At 41.1% G+C, this 14,124-nt stretch overlaps 1 protein-coding gene across 1 annotated transcript in view; it reads left to right on the plus strand.

The window, feature by feature from the left end:
- tio (zinc finger domain-containing protein tiptop) overlaps window positions 1-14,124 on the plus strand; it is a 170,293-nt gene that overhangs the window by 109,351 nt on the left and 46,818 nt on the right. The window contains 1 exon segment of the mRNA XM_018448546.1: window positions 10,585-10,716. Within this exon segment, the coding sequence (XP_018304048.1) occupies window positions 10,650-10,716 (67 nt within the window). The 5' untranslated portion in view covers window positions 10,585-10,649.

Below are 14,124 nucleotides of genomic sequence, written 5' to 3' on the forward strand. Positions count from 1 at the left end.
TGGCTGCACCATGACTGACGTTCCATCCATCACCTCTTCGCTCTCCTCACGAAGGATTGACCGGGTACCTCCGCTGCTCGTCCCCCTCGTCTCCTTACTTCTTTCTTTCCTCCGGTCTCCTCGTCGACTCGTCGTCGCACCGCTCTGCCTCGCTATTATCGCGCTCGTTCTTATTACCCAGGCTACCCCTGCTCAGCTCGGCTGAAGAAGGACTACCTACTGCGATTTCAACTTTCCTTCAGTTCGAGCTACGATGACTATGCCATTTCCGAATCCTCTTATTTGGCGTCCAGCCATTAAGGACCTTCTGGGAGCGCCGACATTATGATTCCTAATTCCCAGGCGTTTCAGAAGGATCCGTTTTTATTATCCATCGTTCTTGTGATCCTACCTGCCAATATCTATCTGACGCTAAAGCAACAATCAGACTGCCGCGATATCTTGTGCGATATGTCGTACGATGTTAAATGAATTTTTTCTTAAAAGAAGTAGATCTAATTGAGATTTTATCGCTCTCACTTGGCACTGCTGTGTTTTATTTCGAGAAAAAGAACGGACCTCATCTATGTCAGCTTCTAGTTAAGAGTACTTTGACGTTTTCGATTCCCGATATTTCGCGCCGCTCATCTCCGCGTGACCCTTCATTAAGCGGCTATCTGTCCACTTTAAAGCACCCCGGACGTCAACGACACTCGTTCCAGGAGACTTGTGCAAGGTATTCGGGGAAGATTCCGGTGCGATCCTCGACGGGGGTGGATCGGCCATCGGCCGACTAATCCATCCCCTTCGGCGTATGGTGAGTGGCCTGGACGGATCAATCGGAAGGCCGGTATAAGTTTCCGCCGTTGTGGTTCGGTGGTACCGAGGTTAGCTGTCGCGGTCAGTTTCGAATTGCGGCGATGTCAGTGACAGCTGTGCTCGAGGGCCACGTATTGAACTCACGTCCAGTTACGCTCCTTTATACCTACTTACCTTGCTCTCCTCTGTCCTCCTCTTTCTCTCCCTTCCTCTCCTTTCCTTTCTCTGCCCTCTCTCTCTCTCTCTCTCTCTCTTCTTCCTTTTTCGGTCTCTCGCTCTCCATTCTCTCATCCCAATTGCCCCTTCTTACGAGTTATCCGTCTCTCCTTCCCTCCTTCTCTCGTTTCTTCCCTTTCTCTCACTCGATTCCTTCCATCTCGATTTCTTCGCCTCGTCCGATCTCTTGTCAGGAGGCTCCACCGTGGCCACAACCGACCAGTCAAATAATCGTCCACGTAATGGGACACGCGCACAGAATCGAGCCAACCGGTAATAATAAGGTCGAGGGCGGCCTATCCAAGCCCATCTACGGCGATTAGGATGTACCACGAGACTCTGCAATCACCAGGACGCGCCAGGCATCTTATCCCCCCTCCCCTCCTCTTTCTCCTCCACCGTCTCATCGGCTCTACGCGCGACGATTAGGTATCGTTCTGATCAGTGACCACAAAGAGGAACCCACTCGCACGTGTTATTAGCAGCACTTTCGGTCGATTCTACTTCGGAGTAACGATCGTGGGATCATAGATTATACTCGATTCAGCATACGTGATTTTGGGGCTAATTATTACGGAGGATCTGCTGCTGAAATTTTACGCGCTCTGGTATTTTGTCTGGGAACGTTCTCCTAGTTCAGAAATAAAAAAAACATACAAGACCGTTGTATTATATCAATGTATTATATAAATGTCATGAGATACAAGTATTTACCGAATCATATATGATTTTTCGAACTTAATCATCGAGTTATATCTACTTTCAAAATAAAAGATAGAGATTAATTTAACATCTACAATAGCATGCATCAATGCTTAAGACGTTGTGAAAGATTGAAGAAAATATCACTGAAGCTCATTTATACATAATACTCTTTACGATTAAAAATAATAACAAAAAGATAAAGATTTATATACTATAATCCTTTTAATTTTCTTTTAGTTCGTGGAAAATAAAAATTTCGATTTGGTTTCTACTGTGTGATAGACGAAGACGATTACTCGTTACTTGCGACCCTCGTCGCTCGAGAAGCGCTTGACTTTTGAGAGGAGAAGAAGGACGATAATGGTCTTAACCCTCGGTGCTCTTACCCCGTAGAAGCTCCTTGACCCAAGAAGATACGTACCTTACTCTTGAACTCGTGAAAGGATCTTTCAGGCACTCGATTCGCGCCACGACGGGATCCTCGAAAAGATGGGTTCGGCTTCTTTAATTAGCGCTCTCGCCCTCTCACGGGATGATACCGTGACTGTCTCCCTCCTGAGGGGGCATCATAGCCGAGAAAATCCGGAAAGCAGAAGGCCTTCTTCTCAGCCGGCATGTTCTTGGTTACGTTCGTGAGCAATACGAAGAAAAGGATAGCCGCTGCCAGGAGTATGGATCCGCCGAAGAAGTATCCCGGTGCATGTCAGAGGGCTGTTTTACTTCCCAATTACTCGAAACACTCGGCTATCGGTGCTGGTATTAAAGAGGCTTCCTTCCCTTGCGTCTTTCTATATCTTCCTCGCGTACGCATACCGCTTCTTAACTATCTTCCTGTCTATCTCTTTCTTTCTACAAAGACCTTCAACAGTATCTTGAAGATTTCTGCTCGTCTGACATGAACCTTTCACACGGATGTGTGCATGCGCGCACTACTCGTCGCTGACGTAGTTTCGATTGTAGACACCGAGAAGTTAGGATAACGACGGCGGGAGGCGCGAGCGTGATATTACACGGGGGTCGACGATGCTCCAGGATTGGTACCGTCGACGGTCGTTACGTGAGACGACGAGACGGGGAGGCGGAGCGACAGGACGTTTCAGGACGGCTACCTAGGGACGCTTCAGCGCAACGAGCGCCTTATCTTTGCTACACCTTCGCCAGGGAAACGCCGGACCTATCTGGCCCGGTTACTACTTCGTCCCCTCACTTGTTCACCCCCGTTTCCTATTTCGTTCTATGTAACTCAGAATATCTGCCAATTAAATAAACTATTCGTGCGAATATAATTATCAGCCGGCGGATACACTCTTTTTTTCAAATTACTGATTTGGTTTTTTTATGCGTTTCCTTTTTCGTAATAGGGGGGAAAAAGGTTGCAATTAAGTGGCTAGGATATTATAACTCGTGGAATATACGAATAATCGGACGAAACAATACTATAAATATTTCTTTTTATTTCAGAAAACGAAATAGTTTATAAGTTTGTTATCATCTTTTGTCTTTTTCGTGTTTCTATGCTGACAAAAAAAATTTACTGAATTTTAATAAATATTTTTTTTAATAGTCCTAGTGGAATATTTACTAAATGTAAACACATATTTATTAAATACAAGAACCATTAATTTGATGTAACTATAATTTTTTTCATTTATCTAAATATTTATTTACCGTAAGTAAATATTCCACTAGAACTATTCAAAGAAATATTTCTTAAAATTTAATAAATTTTTTTATCAATGTAATAATATAACCATTTCTTTCTATGATTCCTTTCTACGCTCAACGACTAACGTAGACGTTATTTTCAAAGTAGGCCGTAGATTGCCGCGTGTATGTTTCACCTGCCGACCGTATGGTTTCTTCGTTTCGATACCCCCGAACTTCTTCTGGTTGTATACTTGAATTAGCATACGCGATCACAGGTTTCTTTCTTGATTATCTTGCTTGAGATATTTCCAAGAGGAAACGTAGAAGGAGATATATAATGATGAGGTCTACAAATCATCTGTGTATATGCGCCATACTGGTACAACTAATAATATGCAGACGTGTTTGTCATTAATGTCAAATTAAATATACCCGTATAAATTAAATATGCAATAAAAACTCGTATATCGTATAATCACATATCGTAGTTTGGTATACGTTAAGAAAGCCATTTGATGGCAAATATTAACTCAAGTCACATTTTACCAGGAGATATGTGGTTAATCATCAATTCTGCTTTGATCATTCTATCAATGTTTTATATAGCCGTCTTCCTTGTTCTCTCTGTTGTAACGTGAGCTCGCATAAATTGCGACGTTTCTGTGTCTGTACCTGACTTGCAACTCGATTTCTACGAAACCTTTATAAACCGTGCTGAACTTTGCGAGTGTCTACATATCACCTATTATATTACCTAAAAACCTAGAGTAACCTCAGAAATCCGATCCGCGCTGATGAGCCAAGTTCTATATAGCTCGCGTCCGTTGTATCAAGTCAATTTATCTTACAATCGTCTTGCCTTCGCCAATCAAAGCTTGTCTGATCCATCATGACGAAAGCCATAGAGAATCGCACAGTTAATCTACCTTGTCACTGTTACTGCACGAGATATGAATATTCGTTTCTTCGTCGATTTTGCTCAAGGTTGTCCTCCGCATATATCGAGCGTCAGTTCTAGTCAGCCTAAAACACGAGCTTGAGATGGCAGCGTTTGATACTTTGTTTTACACACCCGAGCACGGCGTCGTCGCTCGTCTTTGCGATGAGCGACGACGACGATGGCGCGTCGCTCTTTGCGATGAAGCGAAGGAGGACAGTTGCGCCGACATCTGACAAGGCGAGAAAAGGAAGGAGAAAAAGAAAAAGAGGACTTGACGATTTATAATCGGTGACGAATGGACGCGATCGTGGAGAGTTCTTGTCTCTTACCCGACGTTTTATAAATGTCGCGTAGCAATAAAGACGCTGGATGGATTAGTCGCAGGCATGGCGTGCCGAGGCAGCGGTTTCTATTCTGGTGGATTGAAACCAGGCACGCGCGTCCAATGAATCAATCGGATGCCATCCGCCGCATCGGGTCCTACCCTTTCCTCTGCATCGCGCGTCTTTGATCTGCTGGACGCTCTTAACGCGACAGCGACGATGCTATAGAGTTCGCAACACTGTTCATACGAACTTCCCGCCGCTCCTTTTTCATTATTTTCGAGATCGCTTGACGCTCGATAGCTTCGCGAAACGTGAGTGCTGATCGTTCCGCTATTTCGGGCCCATCCTTCGCCCTCCTGCTTTCATTTTCGATCTTTATTAGAGACGACTTGTGTTGCGATGCGTGTTTTGCATTTCTTTCGTTCTTGCGCACAAAAATTTGAAGTTTGAAGTTTCAAAAATAACGGAAACGCACTTCATCGTGATTCAGCGGGCGACTAATGGAAGTTAAGCATTAGCACTATAATGTCATATATACTCTCGTAACATATGTGTCTTTAAATTCTTAAAAATTATAGAGAAAGATCACCGGAATCGATATACTACTTTATTTTTAGATAATATTTTTAGATAATATTATCAATAATATAGCCACTATTATTTAAATCACACAGTTTGCAAAAAAAAAAACCGTAAAAATTTTATTTTTACATTTGTAAAATTCATTTTTTTAATTGATTTTATATAGAAACAAGCCACAAATGTATGAGTTATGAATTTTACTTCTTTAATTATCTAAATAGATTATATATATATATATTTTTATCAGTACTAACAAAGTGCAATAATTAGTTTCCAAAAAATAAGGGAATGTCTCTTAGGAGATCTATGTCAGTATAAATATATAGATGACTTTCTTCTGCATTATAAAATAAGAATAATTATTTATTTTTGATATATCTTTGTTCGCAACTATTTTTGTAATTTCCAAAATCATTAATGGATTTCGAGAAGTCATTCTCTTCTATCGAGTTACGCACTCGCGAGTGAAGATGGACACTCTTTTAGAATCTTTTAGGGCCCAAAAGACTGTCGAAGTTTCGATGAGAGACTTCAATTAGCGACAACTGATTATCACCTCCTATTAAGGCACGCTCTCACTTTATTATCGTCGTTAAGTGCGGAACTCTGAATTCATGTTAGGCTGGCGCCTCGCATAAGCTCTATGTAGAACCTCGGACCAGTTGTTCACGTCCCTCTTGGAGCGTTCGTTGTTCTTTTTCTATGGCGATGGTGTGACGCGAACACGGCGCGACGTATCCCCAATGTTCTCAGAATTCACGTACGCGTCATAAATAGTGCTCTACTCGCACTCCGCCCGTCTTCCGGTCTTTCTCTTCTTCGGCTTCTCGCGCGGACCGACGTTTTCCAATATTCCAAACTGCACTGATTCCATCTGGGGTCCCTCCGAATCACCTCCGACGTCGCTGTTTTCCCTCCTCTCCCCCTACACCGCTTCGTCGAGTCTCATGTATCGATCGTCGCGTGTATATGAGTTCTTTTTACGCTTTCAGGCTGCCTTACGTTGCCGCGGATCGCGAATATTACGCAGATGTGACGATAATAAGTAACGCAACGGGGAATTTCTGGATGTATTGCGAGACACAACGCTAATATTCTCGATAAATCGCGATCTTTTATTAAATGATTCACAAGTCAACCTTCAATTTATCGTCGTCGGGTCTGTAATAAAATACTCTCCGTGGCATCGATAGTCAATAGGCCATGGCATAATCGTAGATTATTCTCTGCGCTTTCGCCAATTTCTGCGCTTGCCAATTTCCGATATACTTTCGTACAAATAGCTTTACGCCGTCTTACGCCGCGATTTATCGGCTTGCAATAATATCTACTTGCAATAAACCATGCCGGTTTGCAGCCACTTTGAACAGGGAGACCTAATTCTCGCGTCGACCTGCATATATACGTTCGCAATGAATTATTCTTCTACGTTAGACGCCGTGACATCGGAGTCGGCGCTTTCGAGAAGATCCACTCGAGATATCTCTCCGTCATACGAATCCATACCGTTGAATGGAATTGGCGCCAAGCATTTTACGAGCGTGCGCGCGCAAGTCGGCATGGGACTCTGTTGTGCGTCGACCTTTACCTAACAACCCTCCCGCATCGTAGCCACCTCGCTTCCTCCTCGCTGCAACCACCGCGGCAGCCGCCCCCGTCGCCAACCCTGACCTGATTTATGAGATTCTGGAAGCGTCTACTCCACCGACGCGCGTATTCGGTCCGTCTTTCTCTCTCTCTCTCTCGCCCCTCTCGTCTCTCTCGCCCTCGACCCTTCTTCCCCTTCTGCCCTCGTAACGTAGACAGCTGGCTAGTGTTTCCACAAGCGCATGTACACGGAGACGCTCTCTCGCACGTGGAGCGGAGCAAGTGGAATTCCCGTTGCGTTTCGTTCATTTCCGACTCTTTGTCTGTGCGTTTCGCGAAAAGCGAAGACTTATTTCGTATTCGTGCCTTGCGATATGTATCGAGGACGCCGTCCTAATTAGTCGAGTGACAGGCTCTCAATTGCGCGTACCAGATACGGTTGCCTTGGCATCTTATCAAGTTGCGTTAGTCAAAACATATCAGGCGCACATCGTTGCCTTTTAGCCGGAAATTGTGGCCGTCCTCTTCACTATCGCTTGTTTAATCACTCTTTTATCTACGTTTCGATAGTTGAAAAATTCATCGTATTGATACTGACGAAATCGTGGGATGATATAATCGTGGGATGATATAATCGTTTTTAGAACCCTGCTGCAGTATTAACGTAATGTAATTTGCAAACTTTAGAAAACGCGCGACAATCATTGTTCGACGTTTAACGAGACGGCGCACATAATCCATTTCATATTCGTAAAAACATTCGCGTCTTCGCAGAGCGCAAACTTCGATCCGCTCGATGTTAGTTTTGACACAATTAAAGCGACGTCGAGTCCGAATGGACTTTTCATCGCGAAAGATTAAACTTGTTCTTTCGCCTTTGATGGCGTCATTCATTGAGCAAGGCGAAATTTCACGGCGACGAAAAATTCAATTTTTAGAACAATCCCTTCGCGCACACTGGCGCGCTGACGTTTAGCAGGAATCTCTTCGTCAACAAGTAAATTTTCTTTACCCCAGGAAGAAAAAAATTCGAGCGAGGGTTGGGTGTCACACAAAAGCCGAGTGATTTGTGACGTTCGCCATTCTTTTGACCGTACGGCAAGGTTCGCCCTCTCTACATCTCCCCGCTTGTCCCTTCCCTTCTTCGCCGTCTTGCTCGTAGATATGGCCGAGTAATATACGAGCCCTGCATCTGTTCCCCGAGTGACGCAACGTCCCGCCATAGATCACACCCAGGCTTTTAGAGAGTGAAGGCTGTTAAGGAGAGCGCGAGAGAGAGAGAACGGTCGGAGAAAGGAGATAGGGCGAGACGCCGTGAGGAGAAAAGAAAGAGAGGGCAAGAGTGAGATTGAGGGAGGAAGAGGGAGGGCAAGAGTGACAGGGTGACGTACTGTTACTGTTAAACTCGCCTGCACGTAAAGAAGAGCATGAGCAGGAGTGCGGCTGCCTCTCCAGCGTGTCGTGGCACGAAGGGGCTGAGGGGGGTGAGACAGAAGTGGTTGCTGGTAGAAGACCATGGAAGGTGGACGGAGACGTCGGTGTGTTGTAAAGGGACGTAGCAGGCTTGGATCGTGGATCAGGGAGACGAATGTAGTGTTCCTAAAAACGTGCACTTAGTTGAGAGTCATTAATGCGATCGTACTGGCGATTGTATTTTGAATTGATCGCTTTGGTGTGATCGAGAAAAATGTTAAAACGCTTCACCTTCTAAGATGCTGTCCTATCTCGAAATATATGACGGAGTCGGCAAAATGTCCGATTCAATGTTTAAGTCGATTTTTCGTTTTTTGCTAAGCACTTCCAAAATTTGATATGAGAGATATATTATTGTGGAAGGAGAAAGTAGAGAGGAATATAAATTTCTTAATGTTAATCATTTAATAGATGTAGCTATAAAATTATTATCGTTACGTACATCTAAGGAATATTATATCTATTCTATATCTATTTTCAAAATAATCTTTACATTTTTACTCTTAATTTATACATTTACTCTTAATTTAAGTTTCAATCGTTACGTAATTGTAGCCATTGTTTTCTTGATATCTGTCGAAATTTATAAACGAAGCCCCATTTAAAACATATTTATAAAGAAGATATTTATAGAAAACAGTATACCTAATTATAATTGTAAACAACAAAGGCTATTTTTGTATACCGAAGAAGTTGTTATGGTAATTGCGCAAAATGATATCGTCAGTTATTTAAAATATCAAGATCAATCTCATAATCAAATTGAAAAATCGTGAACATCATCGAAAGCAAAGTAGGAAACAAGCTTGTTCGGATTACGTAACGAATGAATAATCCAAAGGCGGCAAGTGGCTCTATTCGCAGCTCACCGTTCAAAGAATATTACAGTAAATCAGTACATATCGGTAGAGCGATTTATTGCCTGAATATGGGTTAAGAAATTTTCCTGGCTCGCGTGAAGGATCGAGAATAGGTGTAGAGGGTGGCAAGGGTTTCAGATGGAAGAGAAGAACGCGGAGGTGTGAAACAGAAGGGGGTAGAAAAGTGAAGGAGGGCGACAGCAGCACGATACAGTACGCCCCTGGCGCACCGACGTAGAAACCATTGAGGCGAGATATACGAGCGAGAGTTTGTTTGCGCTTATGGCCTACGTCTGGAAAAGGGAAGGTAGAAGGGGCAGACGGGGAACGGGGAGTTGGCGTTTTATCGGGGCACCCTTATGCCTATTATGCCTTCGCGCCTCGCTCCGTCACGCCGTGCAGAAACCCCGCGCTCACCTCCCCCTTCCCCTCTCCCTCTTTCACTGGTCCCCGTTCGGCAACCCCCCGGTCGGCTGGGTGACGCGGTGTGCGAATTAAAACGCCTCATAAATATCTGAAACAAAGGCGGCCGCTTTCGAGGGCGTACGCCGGAAAGATATACGGCTGGTTACGATGGTCGGTACTGGGTGGTTAAGGGACGTGAGGGAAGGGGGCGGGGGATGAAAAAGCGTGGATTTTCTTAGAAGCTATCAACGTTTGCCGGGCGATATATCACTCATTCAATATCAGCTGTCTTAAAAGTTGCATGCTTTTTTCCGCGTTATGTATACTAGAAGTTAAACTATGAAGAATGGTGGTTATATTAATACTAAAGTATCAATAGTTTGTTAATAACATAATCGCTGGAAAAATTGAAGTTTCACAATTTGAAGCTTATAATTTCAACTTTATTTTAATACATAAATTTAATATATAAAAATTATAACGTATATATTACATATTACAACAATATAATATATATTGAACAATTAAGAAAATATATGAGCTAAACTACGACATGGGATGAATTTATTGACAATATTTCAAACTGACATAAGTTGACAGGAAATAGTATTTTTACAATCAATAATCTAAAACCAGGTATAGCAGTATTGAACACACAAGATTTATTGATTTCGTGTATTGTTTTGAACTATGTAAATCTGATTTTGACTGCGCAACATTTTAGTAAGGCACAAGACGTCTCGGGTAACACTGAAGAGATGATTGACTTATAGCCTAGTTTTGACCCAACCTTTTGTATTGTTTTGACCTTTGCTATAGCGTCTGTTCTTCTTTTTTTCTAGTTTTACATTGTGTCTCTACAAAAGAAGGTCCAAAAAATGTTTAGAAATGCGAATCATACGTTAATGTTTGGTCATAAATTAAAAATTGATGCCTATCTTTGCTGTCAAAATTTGGTTATCTGATTACCGAGACGTTGCGTGATCTCATTAAAAAAGAATTTAAAGATACGAGATTTTGACTGTTCTATCTTGTTCTCTTTCAGGTAAGTAGTGGTCTCCGATCGTTTGAAAAGCGAGCGGCTCGGAGCCGTCGCACCGGACGGGAGATATGCGCAGCAAGCAGCAGCCCAGGCCTTCTTTCCGATGGCCGCAGCAGCGCGGTGATAACCTTACCGGTAAATATCCATATGTAACATCTCACGCACGTAAGCACGCACGCACGCACGTATATTTTATTCTTTATTTTTGCATCCTGCACTTCTCACGTTCCAACGAGATACCGCTTCTCGCGTGCCGCATAGCGGTATACTGCTCGCTCAGGAAAGAAGTGAGATTGATCGGTGATTAACTGATACCGTACTCATAGCCACTTGGAGATATTAGTTTAAGCTCGTCGCTTGTTTTCGTAGAACACACGGTTTTACACGATTTGTAGCATTATTTTAAAATTAACTCGGATTTTTTTTTCTTCTGCCAGTTTTCTTTGGTGCACTATAGTGCTTAGGTGTCTAAGTGAGACGTGCAAGTATCCGAATTGTGTATTTTACTTTGAATATGTATGGACTTGATTAAATATCCACTTTAAGAATAACGTAAATCATAATATAAAGGCGAAATCCAGATGTCCAATAATCTCGGTAATCATAGACGAGTTTGTGCAATGCTGGGAAACATGTACGTTGCGACTCATTAACTGATTATCGTCGACAAACCGGTCTGATCTAGCCGTAAATCGGATATTTATGACGTTATAAGCGAATAACAGAGCAAAAGCGATCGGTAACGTGCGGTGAGGATCGATAAGCGCGACCAAGTGTTATAAACGACATTCTGGACGAACAGATATCGACTGAGATTTGCTCGTATGTCCTTCGACCGGACTATCCTTCACGATTATGATGTTCTTAAGTAACATTCGATCTATTACCTTGAAAGTACTCGGTAAATCATGATTTCTGTCTCTCATTTTCCTCTCGATTTATGTCTTCGCATCAGAGCTCGGTATCGTTTCTTGGAAATGACATTTACTCACGCATTCCTGACCAACAAGTACGTGATTAATTAATATCGATTAACTTGAAAAAGATATAAAAATACAAGTATTGAAGATATACAGTGCGTGTATATACTCTCAAATTGTTTACACGGCTTTCAACTCGGATTCGCATTGCACGAAACGACATCTCATCGACGGTCATTATATTCTGTTACGGATGCTATAAAAAGTAAATTTTACGCACGATTCACAAATTTACGATTTATTCGTCGATGCTGCTACGTTAAGAGATAATGGTTTGCATCTTTCGGTCGATTCCTCTGGATAACATAAACACATGACACTTATAATCGCCTCGTCATCTTACACCACTTTGGCATACAAGTCTACATTAAATGATTATAAAGTGTCAGTAGTGTCTAAAAGGATACCGGTGCAGCTGCTATGTCGATCGTATGATAGATATACGCTAACGTATCCTGCTGCTCTTCCTTTTGTATTAGTCTTGTGAGCCTATAACGGAAAATATTTCACTTTTCTCGTTCCTGTTCACAATATGAAACTAATTAAGAAGATAAGATACATAGCATGGTGCAATAAGCGGGTTTTATCGTATAAATTATGAATTTTGTTAAGTATTACATCTTAAAAATCTATTTGAGAAATAAAATAGAACTTTTCTGTGAAAACAAAATAAGACAGAATAAAAATATAATAAATTAATATCTTAATAAATTAATAAAGAAATGGTGATGCACACATTAACATCGTTTTCATTGACTTGTATTGATTTATGTATCAATAATAAATATCAATAGTACAGTTTCTCTTTGTACGTACAATTTCTTTTGCATAGCTTTTTGTAATTTGCGTTTATGCATATACGATTTTATTGACAATTGTGTATGATATGAGTATTGATCAATCAAATGAGAGTATAACAAATCAAACAACGAACTCGAATTCGACGACTACAGTTATGTGAACAGAGTAAACAGAGCAACTGGTTGGACTCTTTTCACTTGCAGATCCGATGAAACTCGTACGTACGTACAAGCGGTACTGCGCGAAAGTCGTTTGGCTTTGCAGTGCCAGAATTCCTGCAATGAGAAAGTAATTAGCGAGACAGGAGAAACTAATAAATCGAACGATAAATCGAAAGCGGTATTGTGTAACCTGTCTCCCAAAGGCAAAGACAATCCAAACTGAGCAACTGGTTGACTCGTCTCACTTGCAAATCCAACGTGACGCCGTAACTCATTACGTCGCTTGAATGCGTCTCGAAATGGAACCGCAAAGCGATAACCGAACGAGTTTTCTCGATCTATCTGAAACGCGTAATCAGCTCCGATTTCTCGGATCGCAGACCTTGCCGGAAATCCGCGTGTTATTGTGAACTGATTCACAGCGAATTGCACGTTAAGAACTTCGAAATTCTTTGTCCAATTAAATTACTGATTGGAAGAAATCTTAAGATATTCACATCGAATATTTAAAAAGCAGCGATAAAATATTAATGAGATTTATATCTGTGAAAAAAAAACAATCAAGGTTGAATTAACAAGATATGTTTGGTTAATCAAATTTTGATAGAAGTAAACAATTTCTGGTTATTATTATAATCAAATATTTTAGTACGCAAACAAAACATTTAGATATGATACCGATTAGACTTTGGTTAATGCATATATGTAATAATAATTTATCCAATCTGGTTATTATTTTACTACCAAGGAAAGACGCAAGATTGGATTAACGTGTGACAATATAGTTAAAAAAGTATTATAGAATTAAATAAAATTTTTTATTACCTATATATATGTATTTTGTTACTTTTATCAGAATTCATATATTCAGAAGTCAAATATGTTTGATCATAAATTGTTCATATTTCATCAAATAGTCCGATACACATATTTCATTCAACCAATTTTTTTTAGTGTGTTAATTATAAAAATTTTGGTTATATTTATTTCTATACGTAGCATATTTTCGTGATAATTATATATCTAATGTTGGTAGTAACATTGTTTTGATTATATTTTGTTTCTGCGGTTGTTAATATTTCTCAGGTTATTGTTGCTTGTGAAACATTTATATACTTAAGTAAGTGTAATATAATGGTGAAGCGGAACGCCTGTTTGCTCTAAATCCATTACCGGGACGTTCTCTGCCCCGTGTCATTCTTCTATGTCGTCCAATTAATTACTTATAATACGATATTATGTGCAGGTAAATAAATCTCATGTCTAAAATAAATTTACGTTGAAAGCTCGCATGATGAAATACGTCACAGATTGTTCACGTAAAAACTTTTTGTATTTTCTTAAAAAGAATTTTGGCGCCAGCTGAAGAGATAGGACTCGGTTGTTTTCGTTCTATTTATACAAGATACATATCTATAAGACATACCTATATCTCATTCGCAATAAAGCATTCGACGATGCATACTTTTCGCTTTACGATCCAGTATGTTGTATTTGGTGTATTTGTTGCTGACTCTGCAGAAGTTCGATGTCTTTGGACGTCGCCAGATTCGAGGAGATTTAGTTGCAACAGTGTCTTCGGAAGTTGGTCGACTTCCTTT

The sequence above is a fragment of the Mycetomoellerius zeteki genome, unplaced genomic scaffold (genome assembly GCF_001594055.1).
Source record: "Mycetomoellerius zeteki isolate Tzet28-1 unplaced genomic scaffold, Tzet1.0 scaffold222, whole genome shotgun sequence".
NCBI classification, from domain to species: domain Eukaryota; kingdom Metazoa; phylum Arthropoda; class Insecta; order Hymenoptera; family Formicidae; genus Mycetomoellerius; species Mycetomoellerius zeteki.